Source organism: Brassica oleracea, chromosome C4, assembly GCF_000695525.1.
Source record: "Brassica oleracea var. oleracea cultivar TO1000 chromosome C4, BOL, whole genome shotgun sequence".
Lineage (NCBI taxonomy): Eukaryota > Viridiplantae > Streptophyta > Magnoliopsida > Brassicales > Brassicaceae > Brassica > Brassica oleracea.
The window spans coordinates 48,665,157-48,690,018 of NC_027751.1; the positions used below are offsets into that span (position 1 = coordinate 48,665,157).

General features: G+C 37.8%; 5 protein-coding genes, 1 long non-coding RNA gene and 1 pseudogene across 8 annotated transcripts; 2 read left to right on the forward strand and 5 right to left on the reverse strand.

Annotated features, from left to right (window-relative positions):
- Positions 1 to 1,332: 1,332 nt before the first annotated feature.
- Positions 1,333 to 2,445, reverse strand: LOC106339119 (glutathione S-transferase T3-like). The gene is made up of 4 exons (XM_013777931.1): positions 2,383 to 2,445; positions 2,184 to 2,277; positions 1,724 to 1,818; positions 1,333 to 1,641 (listed from the first exon to the last, which is right to left on the reverse strand). The coding sequence occupies exons 1-4, from the start codon at positions 2,443 to 2,445 to the stop codon at positions 1,333 to 1,335; spliced, it is 561 nt and encodes a 186-aa protein (XP_013633385.1).
- A 791-nt stretch (positions 2,446 to 3,236) lies between these two features.
- On the forward strand, positions 3,237 to 5,245 carry LOC106342109 (probable inactive shikimate kinase like 2, chloroplastic). 2 transcript variants are annotated; one of them, XM_013780944.1, is made up of 7 exons: positions 3,237 to 3,495; positions 3,762 to 3,964; positions 4,054 to 4,248; positions 4,323 to 4,384; positions 4,472 to 4,657; positions 4,743 to 4,919; positions 5,002 to 5,245. In XM_013780944.1, the coding sequence occupies exons 1-7, from the start codon at positions 3,250 to 3,252 to the stop codon at positions 5,109 to 5,111; spliced, it is 1,179 nt and encodes a 392-aa protein (XP_013636398.1). In that variant the 5' UTR covers positions 3,237 to 3,249; the 3' UTR covers positions 5,112 to 5,245. The 2 variants fall into 2 exon arrangements, with proteins under 2 accessions (XP_013636398.1, XP_013636399.1); XM_013780945.1 differs by having other exon boundaries at positions 3,774 to 3,964; positions 5,002 to 5,236.
- Positions 5,246 to 5,287: 42 nt separating this feature from the next.
- Positions 5,288 to 8,893, reverse strand: LOC106342108 (probable inactive poly [ADP-ribose] polymerase SRO1). Of its 2 annotated transcripts, XM_013780942.1 has the most exons (7): positions 8,678 to 8,893; positions 8,173 to 8,297; positions 6,595 to 7,696; positions 6,259 to 6,506; positions 5,905 to 5,984; positions 5,678 to 5,827; positions 5,288 to 5,590 (listed from the first exon to the last, which is right to left on the reverse strand). In XM_013780942.1, the coding sequence occupies exons 3-7, from the start codon at positions 7,584 to 7,586 to the stop codon at positions 5,447 to 5,449; spliced, it is 1,614 nt and encodes a 537-aa protein (XP_013636396.1). In that variant the 5' UTR covers positions 7,587 to 7,696; positions 8,173 to 8,297; positions 8,678 to 8,893; the 3' UTR covers positions 5,288 to 5,446. The 2 variants fall into 2 exon arrangements, with proteins under 2 accessions (XP_013636396.1, XP_013636397.1); XM_013780943.1 differs by lacking the exons at positions 5,288 to 5,590; positions 5,678 to 5,827 and having other exon boundaries at positions 5,959 to 6,182.
- A 144-nt stretch (positions 8,894 to 9,037) lies between these two features.
- On the reverse strand, positions 9,038 to 11,216 carry LOC106339120 (annotated as a pseudogene).
- Positions 11,217 to 11,266: 50 nt separating this feature from the next.
- On the forward strand, positions 11,267 to 13,133 carry LOC106337087. Its single transcript, XM_013776119.1, has one exon. The coding sequence runs from the start codon at positions 11,569 to 11,571 to the stop codon at positions 13,027 to 13,029; it is 1,461 nt and encodes a 486-aa protein (XP_013631573.1). The 5' UTR covers positions 11,267 to 11,568; the 3' UTR covers positions 13,030 to 13,133.
- Positions 13,134 to 13,491: 358 nt separating this feature from the next.
- LOC106341084 (serpin-ZX-like) lies at positions 13,492 to 15,112 on the reverse strand. Its single transcript, XM_013779897.1, has 2 exons — positions 14,607 to 15,112; positions 13,492 to 14,270 (listed from the first exon to the last, which is right to left on the reverse strand). Exons 1-2 carry the CDS (start codon positions 14,997 to 14,999, stop codon positions 13,539 to 13,541), a joined length of 1,125 nt encoding a protein of 374 aa, XP_013635351.1. The 5' UTR covers positions 15,000 to 15,112; the 3' UTR covers positions 13,492 to 13,538.
- A 3,069-nt stretch (positions 15,113 to 18,181) lies between these two features.
- Positions 18,182 to 18,599, reverse strand: LOC106341617. Its single transcript, XR_001269699.1, has 3 exons — positions 18,512 to 18,599; positions 18,377 to 18,436; positions 18,182 to 18,303 (listed from the first exon to the last, which is right to left on the reverse strand). It is a non-coding gene; the product is annotated as an uncharacterized LOC106341617 (long non-coding RNA).
- Between the last annotated feature and the right edge of the window lie 6,263 nt (positions 18,600 to 24,862).

Genomic DNA, 24,862 nt, shown 5'->3' on the forward strand with positions numbered 1-24,862 from the left:
TGGCTTTCCTGATCCACGTGTATATTGACCTTTCCATGCAGTCGGACAATTCTTCCACTCCCAATGCATACAACCAATGCTTCCTATCATCCCGGGAAATCCGCGTATCTCTCCAATTAATATCAAGTAGTCGTTGAAGATCTTCTGGCGTGGGTCTTCGTAGATACTCATCTCCAAATAAATTTATGATTCCTTGAACAAAATGTTCCAAACATAAAAAGTGCGGTGGTCTCACCAAGTCGGAGGTACTCGTCGACCGCATCAGCTGGGCAACCATATGCCATCATACGAATTGCTGTCGTTGCCTTTTGTAACGGAGAGTGACCGAACCTTCCAGTAGCATCTCTTCTTTGTTGAAAGTATGGAATTTCAGCGGAGAGTCGGTTAACAATACGCATGAACAAGGACTTGTTCATTCGAAAACAGCGTCAAAACATGTGAGAAGGATATGTTGCATCTTCACTGAAATAATCGTTCCATAACTGCATGTGTCCTTGTTCTCGTTGTCTTTCAATGTAGGCTCGTCTCTTTTTTTTTGATGTGATGCTTGTTGGTGATCTTCATTATGATTGAAAAGATTTTCGAATTTTTGATCGAAAATTTGGTCGAATCTTTCATCCATCATTTCTTCAAACTCATTAGAAGAAGAAGAAGCCATTTAGAAAGAAAAAAAATTTGGTAAGAGGGAAACCCAATATTTCTGAAAGAGAAAGAAGGAAACAAAGAAAGAGAGAAACAAAAAAGGTTTGTTGAAATGGTAAGATGAAAATGCAATACATTCGTTGGCTTATAAAGAAAAAGAAAAAAATGGTTTGTTTAAATGGTAAGAGCAAAACACAATACACTTGTTGGCTTATAAAGAAAAAAAAACAGAACTTGTCCGTGTTCTTCTTGTTCTCACAAGCTGTAAAGCTTCTTTTTCTTGTTGTCCTCTTCTGTCACATGTTGTCTGCCACCACTTACAAGCTGTAAAGCTTCACTTTCTCTTCACGTTCTTCACTTTCTTATAGTCTTCTTCTGTCACATGTGGTCTGCCAACACTCACAAGCTACCTGCAAAAAACAGTTGAGAAACGTGAATCATATTGAAAAAGAAACAAATAAACTCAACTTCAATCAAACTCATAAACGACATTAAACTTCAACTTGATTAACTTGAACTTGTATTACAACTCATAAAGTCAGACATTAAAATGAACAGAAACAGACTCATACATTAAACTGAAACATAAACAAACTAAGACATTAAACTGAAACAGAAAAAAACTTAGATATTACAATGAAACTTAGACTCATACATTAAACTGAAACAAACTTAGTCATTAAACACAACCTAACTTGCTAACATGTCATTAATTAGCTTGTTCTTCAAAGCAATTTCAGTCTCAGTAAGTGGCTCTATCTTCTTAATGAGGCTATCAAGTATTTTTTGCTTGTTAAGCTTGTCTTTCATAACATAGTCTCTCTCTCTTATCTCCCACATCTTCTGAAAATCCACTACTCCTTCCTCCTTGCTCACAGAGCGTTTGTTCTTCGCCTTTGCCGCTTTAACACCAGCTGGCCGACCAACTGCTTCTTCTTCCCCAACAGGCACACTGGTTGATGATTGTGCAGATTGATCATCAATCTTTCTTCTTTTAGACTTCAAATTTTCTTTAGAAACTCCACACCATTTCTGATCATGGCGAAGCTCTAACCATGCATGCTCAAGTGTGAATTTTTACCTTGTGGTCATTGAAGAAAATCGCATGTGCCATCTTCATAACATCATCCTCACTTTGGCCACTGGATTTTTGTTTAACTGCAGCTTCATAGCAGCCTACAAACTTGCACACACCCTCATTAATTTTCCCTCACCTTTGTTTACAGTTATCAGGCTCTCTCTTTGACAAACCGACAAGCTTGGGACTTGATGCAAAATAAAAAGCAATTCTCTTCCAAAACGCTATGGCCTTTTGCTCATTACCAATTACTAATACACAGTTATTGTAAAGCACACCTACCATAATCACTCTCTAACAATTGACACAATACTGGCTCGGACACAATTTATGTCTAACCAATAAACAGTTAATGTCCATTTAACTCAAACTCAGACACGACCACATCACACTAAAGTCCATTTAATTCCAAACCTAAACCGTTTCTAACATGCATTAAAAGACAAGTATACTAACCACTTGCCAGTGACACGTTTGGACTTAGCTTGATGCACTTGGTACAGAGTAAAGGTGGGATCTTTGGCAATTTGCTCAGCCAATTCCTTGATGCTTGGATCCTGAAAGACAAAACAAACAAAACTCAGTTCAACTATAGAATCAAACAATACCCAAAACCAAAATAAAATAAAATAAATAGGCTTACATTGAGATAATCATCAAACGTATCTGACTAATGACGTGAGATAAAACTCAATACCACGATTGTTGTCTGAACTTGAAGCCATCGGATATCACGTTAATCCATATTAATTCACAGACAATTAATCAGAAAATCTAAAAAGAGAAGATCTTCATATTGGAATTGAGAGATGGTCCTTAAATCAAGTGTACACAGAGCTCAAATCAAATAATTAATTCACTATCAAAAACTCAAAAGTCTAAAAAAAAAATGTAGATCGAGAACAATCCAGCACCCGTAGCCTTGAGATCGAGAGAGATGAAAATCTTACAGAGAGAGCGTCGAAACTGTGTGAGGAGGAAGAAGGACAGAGATGTGGAAGAAGAACTCGTTCTCTCTCGATCTCGATTGCTTTCTCCATTTTTTTTTTTTTTGCTGATTTCGGCGAATAAGGGTAGAGTCGTTCCCTTGCTGATTTTACCAATCGATCGCCGATGAAGAGAGCTACCACCGATCGACCGCAGATTTCGGTGATTTCATCCACGGATTTGGAAGAGGAGGAGGTAGCTTGGATCGATCGCCAAAGGACATGCATGAAAAGAAAGCGATCAAGAGAGAGACGGGTTTTGGATTCCTTTTCTCTTTTACAAGTACCCAATACAAAACCGCCGCGTAGGGGTTATTACCAATTCTAAAATGCCTCTGTTTATAACCGGTTCTGTGCTGTTTATAACCGGTTCTGTGCTGTTAATTCATTTTTCATTTATTTTTTTTGTGTTATACCTTCCATTCCAAAATATTGGTATATGGGCCTATAATTGGACTCTAACGTTTGGGCCTAGGCCCATATCAACGATCAGTCTTCCTCTCTTTCTCTTATCCGCGTAGTAGTTTTGAAATCACACCATCAATGGCTGCTTTACCTTCTTCAGCTACAATCTTCTACTCTCCTTCCCTAACCCCTTTCACCGCCGGTCAACGGTCCCTCTCTTCTCCCACTCGGATTCGTTCCTCGCCTCGCGTTCTCAGGGGATTTCATAGCCTTCGACACCGTGAGTTCCATTGTTTCTCTCAGAATGCTACCGCCGGCGGCAGGTTCAATAGCTTCTCGTGTAACTGCTTATCCGCCGTATCCACCACCACTCTCGATTACGAGGTGATCTTCGGCGATTGAATTTTGATATGATTACTGTTGCTGATGGTTGTTTAGTAATAGTGCTTATAGATTGACAATGTTCACTATTAGATATGGTTACTTCTGGTTTACTATGGTTAACTAAATAACCACACTGGTTTAAGCTTCCCTTTACTTAACCGGTGTATTTATATATACGTTGATGTAACAAACTTTGGTTAATCAATCAATTCATTTCACTTTATTCAATATTCACCATGATACTGAATCAATTATGTTTTTTTGAGAGTATAATGCAGTTCACAGATGGTGGCAAAGAGGTGGAGCTGAGACTGAGGTTGAAGACAGGCGAGACGCTTTCTCCAAAGGATATATCTGTGGACGCAGATGGAACATCTTTAGATGTTAAAGAGAAGCGTAACGGCTTGCTGATAACGCTTCTCGAGACTAACCAGCTATTTGAAAAAATCATGCCCTCCGAAACCATATGGTAAGTAAGATCTTGTATTTTGAGGTTTTTTTCTTTTTTTTTTTTTAAGGGATGAAGTTTTGATTTTTTTTGTTTTTGTATCAGAGCAGGTACATAGATGAAGATCAGTTGGTTGTGAACATGAAGAAGGTGGATGGGGAGTTGAAGTGGCCTGATGTTGTTGAGTCTTGGGAGTCTTTGACTGCTGGGATGATGCAGCTTCTTAAAGGGGCGTCGATCTACGTTGTTGGGGATTCAACTGAGATTAACCAGAAAGTGTGTCGGGAGCTAGCGGTTGGTCTTGGGTATGGATCAAGAGCTTGAATTAGTGTTGTGACAGATGTTTATAGAGTCTTATATAGTTAGATGTGAGGTGCAGGTATAGTCCTCTAGACTCAATGGAGTTGCTGGAGAGCTTTTCGAAGCAAACAATTGATTCTTGTGAGCCTCTCTGCCTTTAGAATATGATTATCTTGTTGTTTTAACTCACTTCTCAGGACCCTTTGTTTTGTGTTCTTTATTTTTTAGGGATTCTTGCAGAAGGGGTGGATTCTGTAGCTGAAGCAGAGAGTTCTGTTTTAGAAAGCTTGAGCAGCCATGTCCGTACTGTTGTCTCAACTTTGGGAGGTAAGCATGGAGCTGCTGGGAGAGCTGATAAGTGGAGGCACCTTTACTCTGGATTTACAGTCTGGGTATCACAAACTGAAGCTACAGGTCATTTCTCTCTGCATGTGACCCTTAACAACAACAAAACAGAATGATCATTTGCTTACACATCAAAGATTGTTTCTGAATGTAGATGAAGAATCAGCTAAAGAAGAAGCGAGGCGAAACAAGCAAGAGAGGGAGATTGGCTATTCAAACGCAGACGTGGTGGTGAAGCTCCAGGGTTGGGACCCGACGCATGCCAAGAGCGTGGCTCAGGCCTCATTAAGTGCACTCAAGCAACTGATCATCTCAGACAAGGGACTTCCAGGTAAATAAACAGAAGAAACAAATTGTGTCAGTTTTGATGATTAATCTGATAGCGTTAAATGGGTGGTTATGTTTTGTTGAAGGTAAGAAGAGTCTGTACATAAGGCTAGGTTGCCGTGGAGATTGGCCCAATATAAAACCGCCGGGATGGGATCCGTCGTCTGACACCGGAGCTCACCCAAGCTTCTCATAAAGCATTCTTAAAACAATGCTCTTTTGTTCTCTCTTCTATAAAAACCCAGCAACAAGCGTTGTAAAGAGTTAACACTTTCATGTCATTGATAATTTGTGTAGAAGAAGTATATGTGATGATTTAAGTTTTGACTATTTGAGTAAAGCCAGGTCTGATGACCAACAAAGAACATAAGCTGTTGATCAATAAAGACAAATTCAAATTGAGAAAATATCAGAACAATGGAGATTCTTTTGACAGAGAAAACTAAGCGGAACAAGTTCCTTTTGTCTTTAAATCTTATTATAAAGTCAGACAAGCACGAAGAAGTCGACACATTTTTTCTATCCCCATCTTTAACAGCCACCTGTGATCAGTTCCATTTTCACAGCAGTGTGTGGCAAGCGTTGAAGAGCTGTAATGGTGGTTTTCAGAAGATGATCATCTCCAACAATCATCCGCAGCTTCTTCGAGAATCCCTCTCGCGATATCTTCTTCTCCTGCCAAGATCACACAGATTGGATAAAAAAAACAATGACATGGGTAAAAATAAAAGCAAGGACTCGAATAGTTTTACTGCTACATACCCTAAGTTGTTGGTAATAAGCAGTGATCAAGTCCATGTCTTTCTGAGCAATTTTGCTTGAGATTGCCTTAAAGAGCAGAGAGTAAGGCATCAAATTAGAGCTGGGCCTCCTAGTTCTGGAACCTGTACTCTTGTTTCCACTTCCTAGCTCCTGCTTCAAACAAACAAGCCGCATTAATGTTTTTTAAGTCTCAATACACACTAACCGCTTAAGACAATGAAACTCACATTGGAGAGAGAACCTTTGGCTCCTTCCAAGGTGAGCTCTGAACTCTCATGCTTACTCTGAGCAGCAGAAAGTAAATTCCCTGCAAAGACAGTATATGTAATCTAGTTTTGACTACTGCATAAAACAAAAAAATGCAATGGTCGAAATACTCATATGCATTTAGCCATAACCATCTCACTGGACCGTGGACCCCGGGGACGATGAAATATGCTACCACCCCCAGAGGTCACAAGATGACACGGTTCAGAATAGCTGATCTTGCTGCAAGATCTATATGCTGTCTCCCCTTCAATGCGTCATCAGTAGATTTTTTTTTTTTTTTTATGGAAATGATTATGTGAAGGAGAAATCACCTTCAGCATTGGGGATAGACAACAGCTTGAAGCTAACTACAAATTCTGGATAAACATGAGTGTTCATATTCATGTTCCAGACAACATAATGCTTCGGACTCGAGACATTATCAACTCCATTATCATACCCTTCTCCACCAGTAACGAACTGCGCTCTATCGCCACCAAGTGGCTCCATGTTCCCCATTATCACACGGCACAAAACCATGTGACGCACACCGTTTTCATCAACATCACAATGTGTAGCACTGTTATAACAACATCTTACACATTTGCTTAAACAGAAAAAAAAAACTAAACAATAGCAACAGAGATAAGAGGGAGAAAGAAAAAAACCTGAAGTAAGGGCAGTTTGCAGCAGCTAAGTGAACTCCCACACCATACTTTGACTTTTTGATTAGATCTCCACAGACTCCAAGTCCATGCATCATCACTTCAGATAACAGTTCCTTCTTCGCAGGAAGCCAAGCGTATCTAACGTTGGCGTCTCCTCGGCTTAGCTTAGTGATGTCAGCTTGTTTCTTGAAAAGAGATTGACGATCTTTGGCGACGTCACCTGAGAACCGATACGCATCAAGAAGCTCTACATGTCCTAGAGCGGCCATACCCAAAACAAACTTTTCTCTGACAGCGTCTACATCGAGGTCTTCCTCCTCAGCAGGCTTGACACCAGAGAACATACTAGCTTCTGTCTCGTCGTCCCACCTCTGGACATCATCTTCATCAAGCTCAAGGCTGCAGCTATCCGCACTGTTCAACTTCAGCTTCGGTGATTTCCCACCGTTGATATCAATCTCAAGGTGCAGCTTGATCTCACATTGACCATGTTGTTCAAGATCTTCTCCTCCCACATTGTCAGGAAAAAAGCATTTTCCAGCAATGTCAATCCACGCGAGGTGTGTTTTCACACCAGTTTCCAAGTCCAGTCGATGCATGTGTAAGAAATCAAGAACGAAATGGCGACCGGAACAGTTCACCTCAATAGCAGCTCTCTTTGCTTCAAGATCATTCCTGATGGCGCAAATAATACTCTCAGGCAAATCGATCCATTCGCCGTTCTCGTAGAGCATTACACGCTTTGGCACTCCCGTCTTCTTGAAGTAAGAGTAGTATCTGACCAGAGCCTTCCCAGAGTGATTCTCAGAAACATTAACTTCGTTTCTACTTTTATCAAGTTTTCCGGTTGAACCGTTAGGTGAGAGTACGCATTGCAGCTTAGCAGTCGACCTTCCAGAATCATATGAAGTATAGTACGAGGGATGCTTTCTTTTTTTTCCAAGTCCATCTTTAAAACTACTATCCGATACCTTGACGATGTTGGATTCCATTTCTATCTGCTAGCAACGCTGAACTTAAAAACTTGAACAGTAACTCAGCTAACAAATCTAAATCTCTAGCAGTTCTGAAGACGGCAACACAACAACATCATGGAAAAAAGCTGCAAGGAAGAAGGGGTGTGCGTCAGATATGAAAAAAAAAAAACAGTGACCGTATATAAGTATCTAAGGTTCACAAGGAATATAATCTCAAAGTAGAGTAAAGAAGCATAAAATAAAAAAACTATCATCATGCAATAACCCAAGTCGCAAACACACACCATCAGAAAGTTAACTATATGAAATGAGTTTTCCAGCAAAGCATCATGCTCAGTAGAAACAACAGTATTGATACAAAAGGTAAGTACAACATGAGGAGAACAGATAGAGTATGCAATAACAATTAGAAAAATGGATGATTCTTGCTTCTACCAGCAAAATCCCCTTACACTCTCAGGCCAATCAAATATATCCAACAACCATAGAGATTACAAGAAAGGAAAGAAGTCACAATAAGAGGATGCAAAATAGCAAATACAATAACTAATCCAGAGTACATAGATCGGTAATAAGCTCATCAGAAAAGCTTGAGACTAACCAGGCTGACTTGTCTTCATCTTTGGTGCCTTGACTCTTAGAAAAGTAGAAGTAATCACAGAGAACAAATGTCACCGTTCTTCTCCAGTTTTTTTTTTTTTAATTTTTTTTCCACAAAACGTGTCCCTGCACGACAAGACAAACCCAAAAATTCAAACCTTCAATAGCGTAAACAGACCAACATATAAACAGGACCTTTATCCAAAGCTGTCATGATTATGCAGTCTTAGACAAAGCTTTTTGTGTTCGTGTTGTAACATTTTTAACCAACAACAAGTACCATTACAGAAGACTAAACAAACAAACAAAAAAAAAAGCAGATCCTAACTCTTAACACACAGTTTTCCAAAGTACACAATTTTCTTTTTTTTCCTTTTCAGAATATAAAACGAAACAATTCTACTCAAAAGCAAAGCAATTTTCTTCAATCTCGACTAAAAGAAACACCAAATTCACAGGATTATAGATAAAATAGAGGAATAAAGATTTAAAAAAAAAAACTTAACCTTTATGAATTCTTCGATGAGAGGGATGGTGGGGGCAAGGTAAGGTGATCTCTGAAAGTAAAAGCCGCAGAAGAAATACGCTAAACCAACGAAAACCCTAAACCGGCGACGATGAAGAAGAAAGTGTCTCCAAGGAGACGAGCTTTATAATATATATATATAGGTCTCCGGCGAAGAAGCTTATAATTTGCGTGGACAAAAGGCTTGATTAATTTTGATCCTTTTATTACGAATATTGATTTTTTTATTATTCCTCTTTTTTTTTTTCAACTTTGCCGGTTTGACCTACGCGGTTCAAGTATTAACCGACTTTTGTTGTTGACCAATAATAGGTGAAACGACATCGTTTAAAGATTCGGACTTGTAAGGGTTAGGCTCAAGCAGTCGCATGTTTACATTTGATACAGACAAAAGCTACTTTAGTACTTACACATTACACATTACTCTCTCTCTCTGATACCTAAAACTCCTACAACCATCTGTTAGCAAAAAACCGCCGAGGGTTGTTGTTGTTGCTGCTGCTACTTTTACATTGTGTTAGGAATTGGTTTTGATGTTCCCTTTTTTCACTTCGAGTCTTTGTAGGAATCAGCCTTTGTCTCTGCGACGCCTGTTTGATTGGTGTCTGGTGGTTCTTGCTCGTCCTTGTCCATGTTAACGCCTTCAAGTGTATGGAATGATAAAAGTTGGTCCTGCAAGAACCAAACCAATACTATAAACTTAGTTACTGTTTGGTTGATTGCCTCTAACTTAATTTCTTTTTATACCTTGAGTTGAGAGAGGTATTCTCAGAGGTGAGCTCTTCGCACTGGCTTCTCAGCTTGTTGATCTCTTCTCTGAGACTTGCGTTTTCTTCATTCAACACCTCCGCGCGTTGTGCAAGTTCATCACATTCGGCCTGAAACACACACAGAACCATGTCCATGATTTGCTCACATGGAGGTGATTTAAGTTTTGAAAAGCGATACCTGTTTGCGTAACCTGGATCTTCGAGCAGACTCCCTATTAGACTGCTTCCGCCTCTGCCGAGACAAGCAGCTTTCAAGGTGCTAGTCACATGATACAAATGAAGGAGAAACAAAGAAATGATCATAAAACCAACCATCCTTCCCGTCGTGTTGTCCAGATCCAGAGTTCTACAAGGATTCAAAAGCAAATCAGAATCACAAATCATAATATAATCATAGCACTTATCAACCGCAACAAACCATGATATTTTTTACTAAAATATGAGTATAATGAAAAAGGCTGATTACATTTTGAGTGTTTGCATCACTTCCTTCACTTGAACCATCAGAAGCACTCTCCCCACTGTAACCAGAACAAAAATAAAAATCCGACTTTAACCATCAGTTTTAGAGTCTTCCATAACCCTTTAGATTGGATCAATTTTCAAGCAAGTTACATGCCACCTTTTAGAGTAAGCTCCATTAGCGGATGCTCCAGAGTTTTTTCCTGTAATCATGTTGAGACTTCCCAAGCTTCCTCTTGATCTTTTGATCGGCAATTTTTCCTTCACTTCAGATTGTTTAGTAGCATCACCCTCACTCGTATCCCCCTTCATAAAAAGAACCTCTCAGTTATGATCCCACAATAAAAAAAAAAAATTAAAAATTATGAGACGCAATCTCACAGAAGCTTCGGCCATTCATTCCATTTTGAGAAGGCATAGCATAGGGGCTATATTGATAAAGACCCCTGATACAGAACGAAAGAGATGATCAACAGTCACACCATTTCAATAGATAGCTCATAGAAATCAAATATCGTTACCTGAGGAACTGAAGGATGGCCGTACATGCCACCCGGGGGATACATTGTAACGTACGAATGAGGTGGAGTTCCATAAGGAGGCATCATATGCTGCAAAAAAAGTTCACATACAGCAATCAATCAAAGCTACAATGATAAAGAAGAGCTGGACTCAGAGCAAGAACAGTTCCCGAGGCATGCAAATATCAAATCAAACGCTAGAACTCTCATGTAAAACAAAGTTCAATTAGCCATTTTTCAACTTACAAGAAATCTAAAAAACTGATATACACATCAGGATGAAAGCCGATGAAAGTAGAAACAGAGAGTTTACCTGAACCCCCCACATGTAAGGGTGAGGTTGGGGACTTGATGCTACAAAACCATGAGGCGGCATAGAAGAATACGCCTGTCAACCAGACCAATCTGGAGTAGCCACGCCAGCACTCACAGCGGAAGAAGGTTCCTGCAAAGACAGAATGTTGCAAATTAAAGTTTTCTTATGATGTGGAAGTAGAGAAGGGCAATGGCAAAACCTGTGAAGAAGGAGGAGGAGGCGTTTTAGGTTCCTTATCTGAACTTGATTTCTGCATCTCATTGCTAGCCATTTTATCACACACTCACACCAATTTTATAAACACCCAGCGAGAGTTACGTTACCTACAAGATGAACTGAACACTCAGCTAGCTCACGACAAAGATCTACTTTAATGCATAAAGTTGAATTGCTATCAACAATAAGTTTATGGTTAGGAAAAATATATTGATAGAATTATATTCATTGACTTATTGGGGTGGGGGGGGGGGGAGTATTTTTTTCATCAGGATCGACATAACCATTTTAAATATGTATAATCTATACACTATTATTGCAAATAAACTATATATAGCTGGAATTATATATCTTATGTAAGTGAATGAATACTTGTACTAATCTAGAAATTTCCAATTATTAGGACTACATATGGGTTAACCCAAGAAGTATATAGGCTTAGGAGATAAAATTAAAACTAAGAGGGTGAGAAATATAAATAAAGAAAGACATAAGGGTGAGAAATGAAATAAAGAAGAAACAGAGCTCTGTTTTAGCCCTCTTTCAAAGTTGAAAGTCTTTGAAGGCAGTCTCCGTCTCCACCGCAATGGCTTCTCCGGAACCAGACCCAGACACCGTAAACGAAGCGACACACCACAAAACCCTAGCGGAATCCTCATTCACTTCCGGCGACTTGACATCAGCCCTAAACCACGCGCGCAAAGCCCTCATCTTGTCTCCGAACACGGAAGGCGTATCCTCCATGGTCACCGCCTTCGAAACCATCATCTCCGCTTCCGGAGATGCCCCGGAGTGGTACAAGATTCTAAAGGTAGATCCTTTCTCTCATATGAACGCCATAAAGCCACAGTACAGGAAGCTAGCTTTGGTGTTGCATCCTGATAAGAATCCGTATGCTGGGTGTGAGGAAGGGTTTAGGCTTGTGAATGAGGCTTTTAAGGTTTTGGAAGATAGGGTTAGGAGGAGTGAGTATGATATGAAGCTGAGGGTTAGGATTCAGGGCGAGATTGCTACTTGTGGTGAAACGTCGACGTTTTCGGCCGTTTGTACTTCCAAGATTATAACTTATAGTAGGAAGAGGAAGAAGCGTGTTGGTGAGGGTAGTGAGAGTCTAAGAGGAGTGCGGGTGGAGGAGGCAGAAGCTTTGGATGCAACTAAGAGTTTGGATGAAGGGATGATGACTTTAGCAGAAATGCAATCAGTGCTAAAGAGAAATAAACAGAAAAACATCATTACAGAAGCAAAGATGGGAAGGGAGACGCAGGAGATCTCTTCAGGTGATGAAACTTTGATGGAGATGAGTACTAACAAGGAGAATGGTAAGCGAGAAGCTTTAAAGAATAAGAAGAAGAAGAAGAAGAAAACAAACCACAAGGAGTTAGGTGAGATAGTGGAAGATGAGGATTCTGAATTGTATGATTTTGATAAAGAGAAGATGCCGAGGAGCTTCAAGAAAGGGCAGGTTTGGGCGGTATACGATGACAACGTGCCTCGGTGTTACTGTTTGGTAAATGAAGTCGTCTCTGTGAACCCTTTCAAGGTGTGGATAAGCTGGTTGGATTACGAGAGCGAGAAACTCATCTCTTGGATGAAGAACAGCTCTTGTGGGAGGTTCCGTGTTTCAGAGAAAGCTTTGATCGAGCATGTGAAACTCTTCTCTCACGTTGTCAACTGCGAGAGGGTTGCACGAGAAGTATACCAAGTATATCCCATGAAAGGCTCGGTCTGGGCTGTCTACTCAGAGACAGATACAGGTCAGAAGAGAAGAAAGACTAAGCACTATGAGGTTGTCGTGTGTTTGACTATGTATAGCGATGCGTACGGTTTGAGTGTGGCGTATTTGGAGAAGGTTAATGACGACTTGTTCAAGAGACGGGACTACGGGTGTAATGCGGTCAGGTGGGTTGAGAAAGAAGATGTTGCGGGCTTGCTCTCTCATCAGATTCCGGCTAAGAAGCTGCAGGAAGATCAATGTGGAGCTGGTGTGAGAGAGTCTTGGGTTCTTGATCTTGCTTCTGTTCCTCCTGATTTGGTTTCTGCCACTTAGTAAGAACATAGATGTTTTTTTTTCTTTTGGATCTTTTCATCGTGATAAAAGAGAACAAAGCAACTCATGTCAAACATTTTTATCACCAAGATTATTATTTAGTTGTATATTCATATATGCCAAAATTTAAATATTTTACAGCAAAGTTGACATTTTGTCTTAAACCTTGTTTTATTACAGAACACATCTAAGCAGATGTCCTAATAACATTGCACTTTTCTCAAGAGTAAGTTTTAAGTTATGCTTAAAAGAACGTAGAAAGAGGATGAATGGCTTTTCTTTTTACGGTTTGGTGTTTAGATTCATTTTGGTTTCTCTTAAAAATTGTGAAAGATTGTGAGATCATGACGTAAGGTACAAGTAAAATAAAGCAGTTCAGAACTAAATAATATGGATCATCATAACCATGTTCTTGAACTTGGATGAAACTATTGGAGAGGTTTTCAAGATTTGAGACACCCATATAATATTTATTATTATTTCATATCAATAGTACTTTGGTAACAAACTTAATGCATAGAAGGATCAAGAACTTGACCAAGGAACAGAACCAGGCCGCTTCTGTACTCTTTGACAAGGAAGAGAAACGGATGGTCAGCCACAAAGTCGTACTTTTTTTGCGGACGTAAAATACCTCCACAAAAAGATACAGCGGTAGCAGCTGCAGCTTTCGTTCCCACTTCGTCGACCTCAATGCAAGCCTTGTGGACAATCTTCTCCAGCGGCGTCTCCAAGCCTAAACCCTTGAGAGCCTTTGAGACATCGAAATCAAAACCGAATTTAAACGTTGGAATCTTGACTTCTCCAATACTTACACACTGGCCAGGAATATAGCCATTCAAGAAACCACGACAAGAAGATAGGCTCTCCAGCATTGCATGCAACCCATCTTTGTCATCAGGCAGACAGATTTGCATCGAGAAACGATTGTCTTCTAAATAATTGCTTCCTCCTCTGTATGGTAAATGAAGGACTTTGAAACCTTGGTAGACTTCAAGACGGTGTTTGTAAGAGGCGTATGCGGACATGAAAGGCACGCGTAGTTTAGTTCCATCAAGACGGTGAAAGTCTGAATCTTTTGTTAGCGATGGATTAAATTCTTCATCCCATCTTCCATGGAAGAAGAGAGCATTAGCAAATATGAGATCAGTCTCTGGAGAAGCAAAGCTTAGGAGATCAGTGATGAGTCCTCTTGTCTGATTCTCGACCCATGCATTTACTTCTTCAACCACTTCATCAGCCTTTCAAAACCAAAAACAAAAACATAGAAAAGCTAGCTATCAATATATGTGGTTTCAAAGGTGGGCAAAAAATTCAACCTGTATTTGTTTTGATTCAATCCCAAAAATCCAGATATCAGAAACAAAACAAATAGTAATTCCACAAGGCCTGCAGCATTCACATATCTTACCATTTAAAGGAGCCAGCTGGTGGCCAGTTGGATTCGAAACCCGGGTCCGCATTGGGGCCGAAGCTCCCTCAAGACCACTGGGCCGTCCTAGCTAGTTGGTTAAACTGATTTTTAGAAGACTAGTTTGGTTTCAGACACTAGAGTTAGGTTGTGTGAAAAGTTATACCTTTGTGCCAAAATCAACTTGGTTGAAATTAGCCTTGTACGTATTCTCTACGAGACTTGTGAAACAAGGCTCGACAGGGAGAGACTTGTCCATCCAGACGCCGTTAGCCACCGAGATCGTTGGACCGCCGGTTGCGGTGCTGTCGGCTAGGACGTCAGTTATGACCTTGGAAGAGACGGCATTAAGCTCAGTAATAGAAGAAGCTTGCAGTAAAGAGAGAATATGATTTGCAGTAGATCCGCCTGACTTGACAGCGAGGAAGCTGAGGATGACATTGATTGACGCAGGTGAAAACACGAGGTTGGAGGTTTTCGCGTCAGTGGTGGCGATCACATGCTTAGCAAAATTCAGAACGATCTCGTTTTGCTTCCCTACCGATGTTTGCAGGTCCATATTTTTAAGGCGTGGTGAGACGGTAACTACGAAAGCAGAGGTTAGGATGAAGGTAGGTAAAAGACTTATCTTCCACAATCTTATTTACATAAAGCTTGTAATATAGATTTCCAAATTCAAAATAGTTTACTTAAAAACTTAAAAGGAAAATTGTTTTTTTAAAGGAAAAAAATCTTAAATAAATATTCACTTCCTTTTTATTCATTAAATAGGGTTAATAATAAGTTAATAACATTAAAAAAATAATCAAAATTTAATTTAAATGAATCTTAACTTGAAAAAATTTAATTCTAAACTGGAAATATAAATTTAAAGCCAAAAATAGTGTATCTTTTTTAAACAGAATCAGCAGAAATTAGGAATGCTAAACTTAACTTGAGAAAATTAAATTCTAAACTGGAAATATAAATTTAAACCAAAAGTAGTCTATTTTATTAATTTGAAAGATTTATACTATCTTAGTGAATAAAATAGTGAAAAGATTTATACTATCTTAGTGAATAAGATTTTCTTAATTATCCTAATGAATAAAATAATGAAAATATTTATTAATTTGAAAATATTTATACTATCCAAAAGATTTGATAATTTGAAAGATTTATACTATCTTAGTGAATAAGATTTTCTTAATTATCCTAATGAATAAAATATGAAAGGATTTGGATTTAAAGCAAACAATTTACAAATTTTTAAATAACAATTAAAATTACATCCATAATTTATATATTTTAAATTTTATATAATTTTATTTAAAATTTTCTTCCTTATTTATTTTAATTAAATTTCTAAAATTTAAGTTTTGATTTTAAAAATCCAATCAATATTCTATATAGATTTTTTAATTCAAATATTGAAAACTTAGATAAAAATTATTTATGAAAAATGTCATTTTTATTTTTGTTTCATGTGTATAAGTTTATATCTATCTTATTAAAACTCAAGTACAAATTAGGTTTGTTTGAAAACATGTATAGCAATTTTTTTAAAAAAGTTTGTTTGTAAACATAGATTGTAGTTTTAAAAAACAGTTTGTTTGGAAACATGGATTGCAGTTTTTAAAAAGAGGTTTGTTTGGAAACATAGATTGTAGTTTTAAGAAATATGTTTATTTGGAAACATGGATAGCAGTATATTAAGAGAAAAAAAAGTAATGGACTTATATTTTTAAGAAAATTTGGAAGTCCATTATATTATGAGAAACTATCTATCTGATACCTAATCGGGTTCGGTTCAGGTCTGTTTGGGTTTCGGGTATCGGGTTTCCGGGGTCATAAATTTCAGCCTCATTCGAATATTTCTAAATTTCAGTTCGGGTTCGCTTCAGATTTTTGCGGGTTCGGTTCGAGTTCGGATAACCCATTTAAATTATTTTTAAAATTCATTATATATTTATATACTTTAAATTTCTCAAAAACTATAAACAAAATAATATATTAAGTATAAATTTTAATAACATATGTCAGAATACTTAAACTTAACATATAAAATATTTTAGTTCAAATATTTGTATTGAGAATCAATAATTATTTTATAAGTATTTTTGGAGTTTTAAGTATACTTTTACTATTTATATATTTACTACTGATTATTTGTATATATTTTCAAGTATTTAAACCATCTTAAAAGTATCATATATATTCTAGATGTTTTTATATATTAAATCTAAAAATAATAAATATATATAAATATATAAATATATTTCGGATACATTCGGGTACCCGGAATAGTTCGGTTCGGATCGGATTCGGTTTCGGTTCTCCAAAAACCAAAATTTTGAATAATTCAGATATTTAATCAATTTCGGTTTGAGTTTGGTACTCCTTTTTCGGATCAAGATCGGTTCGGTTCTTCATATTCGGATATTTTGCATATCTCTTATATTATTGACATAAAAACAAACATAAACATATTTTTGAAAAATATAACCGCGCGAGTCCGCGGGTCAAAGTCTAATTTAAGTTTTAAATTTCAACCATACAAGCATGGTCTAGTGGTATTGTGGGCTTGGAAAGATGCTAAGCACCTGAGATTCAAAACCTACCAAACTCAAATTTAACCCATTTGTGTGGCCATGCCACATGGATATCTAATTCTCATTGCCAAAAAGATGTTAATATATTCATATTTTACATCATATTTTGCATTTGTGAAAGGTAACAAACGGTAAAAAATAGTTATGTTCAAAATTTCAAACCTATTTATTATGGTGTGCCCCATGTTGCAATGCTTGCTAGATTGCATCATTGCTCTCTCACCAAATTTCGGCCAAAAACTTGCCGGAAGATCAATCTGAAGCCGGTGTGAGAAAGTCTTGGGTGACCGATCTTGTTTATGCTCCTCGTGGTTTGCTTTCTGCCACTTAGTAAAACATACATGCTTCTTCTTTTCTTTTGGATCTCTTCATCAACAAGCACCTCATGTCAAACATTTTTATCACCAAGATTATTTAGTCTTTTCTTTTTGATTAATTGGGGTATCACATGCTTATAAAAGGTTCAAACTAATTCTGAAAAAAATGCAGTTCATGAAGAATTTTTCTTCAAGTAATTAAATGGGACGAAAGTATATTCTTTTTCTTTTAGTTTTTCTTAGTTGTATTTGCCAAAGTTAATTTAAATGTTTCCAGCAAATGTAGTTCTATTATAAAACACACGTCTAATCACCACGCGCATGTGAAACAGGTTCAAGAAATAGTCGAAAGCAGATGTCCTCATGATATTGAGTAACTTTTATGTTATGTGTAAAAGAAAGTAGAAGAACATGAATGACTTTTCTTTTACAATTTGGTGTTTAGACCATTTCGGTTTCTCTTAGAAATCTGAAAGATTATGAGATCAATGACGCAAGGAACAAGTGACAAAAAGTAGTTCAGATCATGTTCTTGGACCTAGGTAAAACTATTAGGAGGGGTTTTCAAGATTTGTGATATCAATACAACATTTATTATTAAGTCATATTTGATTGTTTTTGAAAACTTGGGATAAAAGTTTCAAATGGTCACTGGAATCCACAAAAGAGTAATAATAATAGTACTTTCGAAACAAACTTAATGCATAGAAGGATCAAGAACTTGACCAAGGAACATAACCAGGCCGCTTCTGTATTCTTTGACAAGGAAGAGAAACGGATGGTCAGCCACGAAGTCGTACTTCTTTCGCAGTTGGAAACGACCGCCATTAGCGGATGCTCCAGAGTTTTTTCATGTAATCATGTTGAGACTTCCCAAGCTTCCTCTTGATCTTTTGATCGGAAATTTTTCCTTCACTTCAGATTGTTTAGTAGCATCACCCTCACTCGTATCCCCCTTCATAAAAAGAACCTCTCAGTTATGATCCCACAATAAAAAAAAAATTAAAAATTATGAGACGCAATCTCACAGAAGCTTCGGCCATTCCATTTTGAGAAGGCATAGCATAGGGGCTATATTGATAAGACCCCTGATACATAACGAAAGAAATGATCAACAGTCACACCATTTCAATAGATAGCTCATAGAAATCAAATATTGTTACCGGAGGCATTGAAGGATGGCCGTACATGCCACCTGGGGGATACATTGTAACGTACGGATGAGGTGGAGTTCCATAAGGAGGCATCACATGCTGCAAAAAAAAGTTCACATACAGCAATCAATCAAAGCTACAATTGATAAAGAGCTGGACTCAGAGCAAGAACAGTTTCCGAAGCATGCAAATATCAAATCAAACGCTAGAACTCATGTAAAACAAAGTTCAATTAGCCATTTTTCAACTTACAAGAAATCTAAAAAACTGATATACACATGATAGGCCATTACGTGTATACACAAGGAGAGCGAGAAGAGTAAGGCGTGAAGATATTGAAGAATGAAGGAGTTACTTGGAGTTAAAGAAAGAAGATATTTTCATTAATCGAATAATAATGTACTTGGGCCTTATGTATAAAAGGACCCAATAGGATTACAATACGGTTACGCATACATTTGGTAGTGTCATTGGCTTGTGATCTCAAGAGAGATACAAGATTATACTTGGCTTAATCCTCCGCCTGTGGAGATTAAGAGGGGTGGTTGGGCGGTTATTCTTGAATATACACCAAAGTTCTTATCAAATTGGTTGCGGTGAGCGATCTGGAGAGAACGATCGCGATGAATCACGATGACGAGACCGACGATTCCGTCGGGGAATATCGACGTGCTCTCGGCGCAAGTAGCGGAGCAACGCGAGACGAGCGCACAGATGAGAGGAAGTATCGAAGAGATTCGATCTTCGATGACCGAGCTAGAGCAGAGACTGGATCTGAAGTTTGAGGCGATCTTGAAAAAGCTTGATAAGCGTCCGATGGAGGAGGTGATCACACATCAGAGTCCGATCGTCCTTTCACGAGAACATCAGGTACCGATCTCTAACTTGGAACCTGGCCGTAGCTATAGAGATTCGGAGGGAACGGTTAGATTTCCGATGATGGATAGTCGTGAGAGTGTATTGAGGAAAATAGAGCTTCCGATTTTTTCGGGAGAAGATGTTTACGGGTGGATCGCTTTGGCGGAACGTTTTTTCCGAATTGGGGGTTATGGTGAGCTGATGAAGATTGAGTTGGTTTCAGTGAGTCTGAGTGGTGATGTTTTGAGTTGGTTCAACAGTGAGATCCTGCAGAGTCCGTTTGTGAGTTGGAATGATTTCAAAGTTAGGTTGATTGCAAGGTTCAGTAGAGTGAAACTGCGTGATCCTAGTCAGCCGTTCTTTGCAGTTCAACAGACGGGGACTGTAGCGGAGTACATACATCATTTTGAAGATTTATCTACACAAGTAGTAGGAGTGACTGACACGCAAAGAGAAGGTATTTTTATGAATAGCTTAACACCAGAGATGAGAGAAGTGGTGACTATGTGTAAGCCAATTGATTTACCTGATATGATCTCTACGGCTTATCAAATGGAATCAAGCTCTTTATACAGTGTGGTGCAACGTGAAATGAAGAACAAGATGTTTGCTTCGTAGAAGTCTCAGGAGAACATGAGTAAATCGTACTCCAATTTCAACACTAACATTGGGTGGAAACAGAAGACTCCACCAGTGGTTCAATCAAGCCAAGAGAAGCAGAAGCTGAATCCGAAACCTCAGTTCAGATTGTTTGCAGAACAAATGGCAGAGAAGAGGCGTCTGGGTTTGTGTTATACTTGTGATGTGAAGTGGTCAAGACAACATAAATGCCCAAATGCTTCTCTACGAGTCTTAACGGTGATCGATGGAGTGGAGATGGCTGTGTTGGATCAGTGCGAAGCAGAGTTGGAGGAAGAGGATATTGTTTGGCAACCTGAACTGAAGACAATATCTATCCAATCGTTACTGGGGTTAGATAATCCGACTACTACCAAACTGAGAGGAGTAATCAAGAAGACGAACGTCATTGTAATGTTGGATAGCGGTGCTACTCACAATTTTATCTCTCCAACGGTAGCAAGTCAATTGAAGTTGATGCAAGATACAGACAGGACGCTGGATATTCTTTTGGGAACATGAGTTTCTGTGAAGGGTTCTGGTGTTTGCAGCAGAGTCCAGATACAGTTGCAAGACTTAACTTTTACTGTGGACTTCATTATGTTGGAATTGGGTAATGTGGACGTCATACTAGGAATGCAATGGCTGAGAACTTTGGGAAGATGTGAGATCGATTGGGAGAAGCATGAATACAATTTTTGGTATGAAGGAAGGAAGGTATCTTTGATGGGTGATCCTGTGTTACACACACCAGCTGGGCTGTGTAAATCAATTCAGCCGGTGGAAGACATTCCGTCACTGCTACAGGAGGTCTTACAACATTTTCAACATGTCTTTGAGGAGCCAAAGTCTCTACCACCTCTTCGCGGTCGTGAGCATGCTATTAACCTACAACCAGGGATGGGTCCTATAAGTGTGAGACCATATCGTTATCCTCAGGCTCACAAGGAAGTTATGGAGAAGAGTGTGCAGGAAATGTTGAAGTCAGGGGCTATTAGACCAAGTCAGAGCCCGTATTCTAGCCCGGTTCTGTTGGTGAAGAGAAAATATAATAGTTGGAGGTTTTGTGTGGATTAGAGCAGTGAATCGTGCAACAATTCCAGATAAGTTTCCAATACCAATGATTGGCCAATTACTGGATGAGCTGCATGGTTCTAAATGGTTTTCCAAGTTGGATTTACGGTCCGGTTATCATCAGATAAGGATGCAGGAAAAAGACATTGAGAAGACAGCATTTCGAACTCATGAGGGCCACTATGAGTTTATGGTCATGCCCTTTGGGTTGACTAATGCTCTTGCAACCTTCCAAGCACTAATGAACGAAGTCTTCCGCAAGTTTCTCAGGAAATTCGTGCTTGTATTTTTTGATGATATCCTTATATACAGTTCGACCTTGGAAGAACATCAACGGCATTTGGCTGAGGTGTTACAAGTCTTTGAAGATCATAGTCTGTTTGCCAACAGGAAGAAATGTGCGTTTGGGCAACAGAGTATTGAGTATCTGGGTCACATTATTACGAGGGAGGGCGTACGCACTGATCCACAAAAGATTGCAGCAGTAGAGAAATGGCCTAAACCGAGAACAGTCAAAGAGTTGAGAGGGTTTTTGGATCTAACTGGGTACTATAGGAAGTTTGTGCAGTATTACGGCATGATTGCTCGACCGCTAACAGAGTTATTGAAGAAGGAAATGTTTGCTTGGTCGAATATGGCTCAGGATGCGTTTGTGGCATTGAAGAAGGCGATGATTACAGCACCTGTATTGGCACTTCCTGATTTCACCAAACGTTTTATCATCGAATCTGATGCATCTGGTTTTGGGTTAGGAGCAGTGCTAATGCAGGACAAACACCCTATTTCCTATTTTAGTCATGCGTTAACAGAGAAGGCACAGATGAAACCCATATACGAAAGGGAATTGATGGCGATAGTGATGTCAATTCAGAAGTGGAGACATTATTTGCTGGGCAGAAGGTTCACGGTCCGAACTGATCAACATAGTTTGAAGTATCTGCTCGAACAGAGGGAAGTTACACTTGATTATCAGAGATGGCTGACGAGAATAATGGGGTATGATTTTGAAATCGAGTATAAGATTGGCAGTGAGAACAAGGTAGCAGATGGCTTATCTCGAATTGTTCAGCCAGATTTTCAGGCAGATTCTTCTTTATTGATGGCCTTGACAATGCCAGCGAATTTACAGATTCAGGATTTGTACTCAGAGATTGATGGAGATTCGCAGATACAGGCGATGTTGCAGAAGCTTAGGAATCAACAACCTCTTAAAGCTGGTTATTCAATAGGTGCAGGAAGATTGTTTTACAAACAGAGGTTGGTGCTACCTAAAGGGTCGAAGTTTATACCATTGATATTAGAGGAGTATCATGATGGTTTGTTGGGAGGACTCTCAGGTGTGTTGAAAACACTGAGTCGTATCAAGCGGTTGTTTTACTGGTCTGGTATGCGTGCAAGAGTGCAGCAGTATGTGTCTGAATGTGCAGTTTGTCAGACGCATAAGTATTCTACTCTATCTCCAGCTGGATTACTTCAACCTATTGAGTTGCCTACAAGGATTTGGGAAGACATTTCAATGGATAAGGATCAAGAACTTGACCAAGGAACAGAACCATGCCGCTTATGTACTCTTTGACGAGGAAGAGAAACAAATGATCAGGCACGAAGTCGTACTTCTTTTGCGGAAGGAAAAAACAGCCATTCATATTTACAGCGGTAGCAGCTGCAGCTTTCATTCCCACTTCATCGACCTCAATGCAAGTCTTGTTGACAATCTTCTCCAATGGCATCTCCAAGCCCACACCCTCCAGATCCTCCGAGACATCAAAATCAAAACATAATTTAAACCTTGGAATATTAACTTGTCCAATATCTGCACATTCCCCATGAATGTCTCCATAGCCATCTTTGTCATCAGGCAGACAGATTTGCATCGAGAAATGACGATTGTTTTGTAAATAATTTCTTCCTCGTATGGTAAATCAAGGACTTTGAAACCTTGGTAGACTTCAAGACGGAGTCTGTAAGAGGAATAGGCGTACATAAAGGCACACGTAGTATAGTTCCATCAAGACAGTGAAAGTATGAATATTTTGTTAGAGAGAATATGTTAAGCTCAGTAATCGAAGAGGCTTGTAGTAATGAGAGAATATGATTTGCTGTGGATCAGCAAGACTTGGCGGCAAGGAATCTGAGGATGACGTTGATCGACGCCGGCGAGAACACAAAGTTGGAGGTTTTCGCGGCCGTGGTGGCGATCATGTGCTTAGCTACACTAAGAGCGAGCTCATTTTGCTTCGTTACTGAGTTTCAGAGGTTCGTATTTTACTACGTGGTGAGACGGTGAATATGAAAGCCAAAGATGTGAGGGTAGAGAAAAAGATTGTCTCCCACAATCTTATTTATAGGGATACTAGTATAAAAATTTCCAAATTCAAAATAGTTTACTTATAATTGAATAAAGGAAAAGTCTGTTTTGAAAAAAAAGAATAAACTTCAATAAAAATTTATTTCCTTTTTTACATTAAATATGGTAAATAATAAGGTAATAACTATATTAATACTGAATAGGAAAAAAACTAATGCTTTAACAAAATAATATAAATTTGAATCCTAGATCTTAAAATTCTACATATGCTTAAAAGGTACTTGAAATCCCAAACCTTAGCTTCTGAAAATTAATTCTTAACCCTGAAAAGTTTAAACCCAAAGTCGTGTATTTAATCTATTAATTTACGATCATATTTTTTATCTACCATACAAAAGTTTATGTTAGACAATTCATGAGAAACTTAACTAAACAATCTAAATTTATTCATATATGATATTTTCATAACAAAAACAATATACATATAAACAATAACATTTCTAAGAAAAGACAAATATATTTCCATTAGGCAATTATTGTTTGATTGTTTGTCATGTTTAATCTAGACCATATTATATATATATATATATATATTTCAGTAATTAATTTTGATATTAAATAGTATAGCACAATTCTTTTTAACATTATCATATTAAATTTTTATAAAAAATAAATAAATAATAGTTTATTGGTTGTAACATTTTATGTTTGATTTTATAGTAAAAATACAAACACCAAACTGAAATATCATATACTATACAAAATAATATTTTTAAAATATATATTAAATAATTTAATTTAGTCACACATAAAAATTTTGAGAATAAAGTTTATAAAAAAATAAAATTTGTATTAATTCATATAAAAATAATATAAATTTAAACTATTAATATGGTGTTGCATTTTTAAATAAATAAAAAATACTACGTTAATATATGATTTGTACAATTTGATCAAAAACAATTTTCAACAAATATAAAATGTTCAAAATAGTATTATATACATAAAAATGAATATTAAATATATAACTTTATAACTTATTTTATATTTTAAATGTTATTTTAGAATCAACAATATATTCGCACTGGTTAAAATCTAGTTTCTTATGAATTTAAAAGATTTTAGTCTATTTTTAATCAAGATTTTGTTCTTAATCATCCATTTATCCTAATGAATAAAATAATGAAGTTAATCGGATTTGACCACGTGACAGGTAAAAGATTCCTTATGATTTTTGGGAATTAGTTATTGTAAAGGCAATCAAGAAAAAAGAATACGACAGAACAGTGTCAGACGTAAGTTAAAAACTCTTTCTAAATTATGATTTAAGATACGTTAAGTTAACCCAACGACTAGTTTGATGTGTAGCTTTCTCGATGTGAATTAATGAATACTTTATTCTATAAAGTTTAATATAGCTGAACCAGAAAATATGGCAGCTTTTATAAAGCCAATTAGGGGATTATATCATTTTTATAAGATCATCAATAATCTCCAATTTT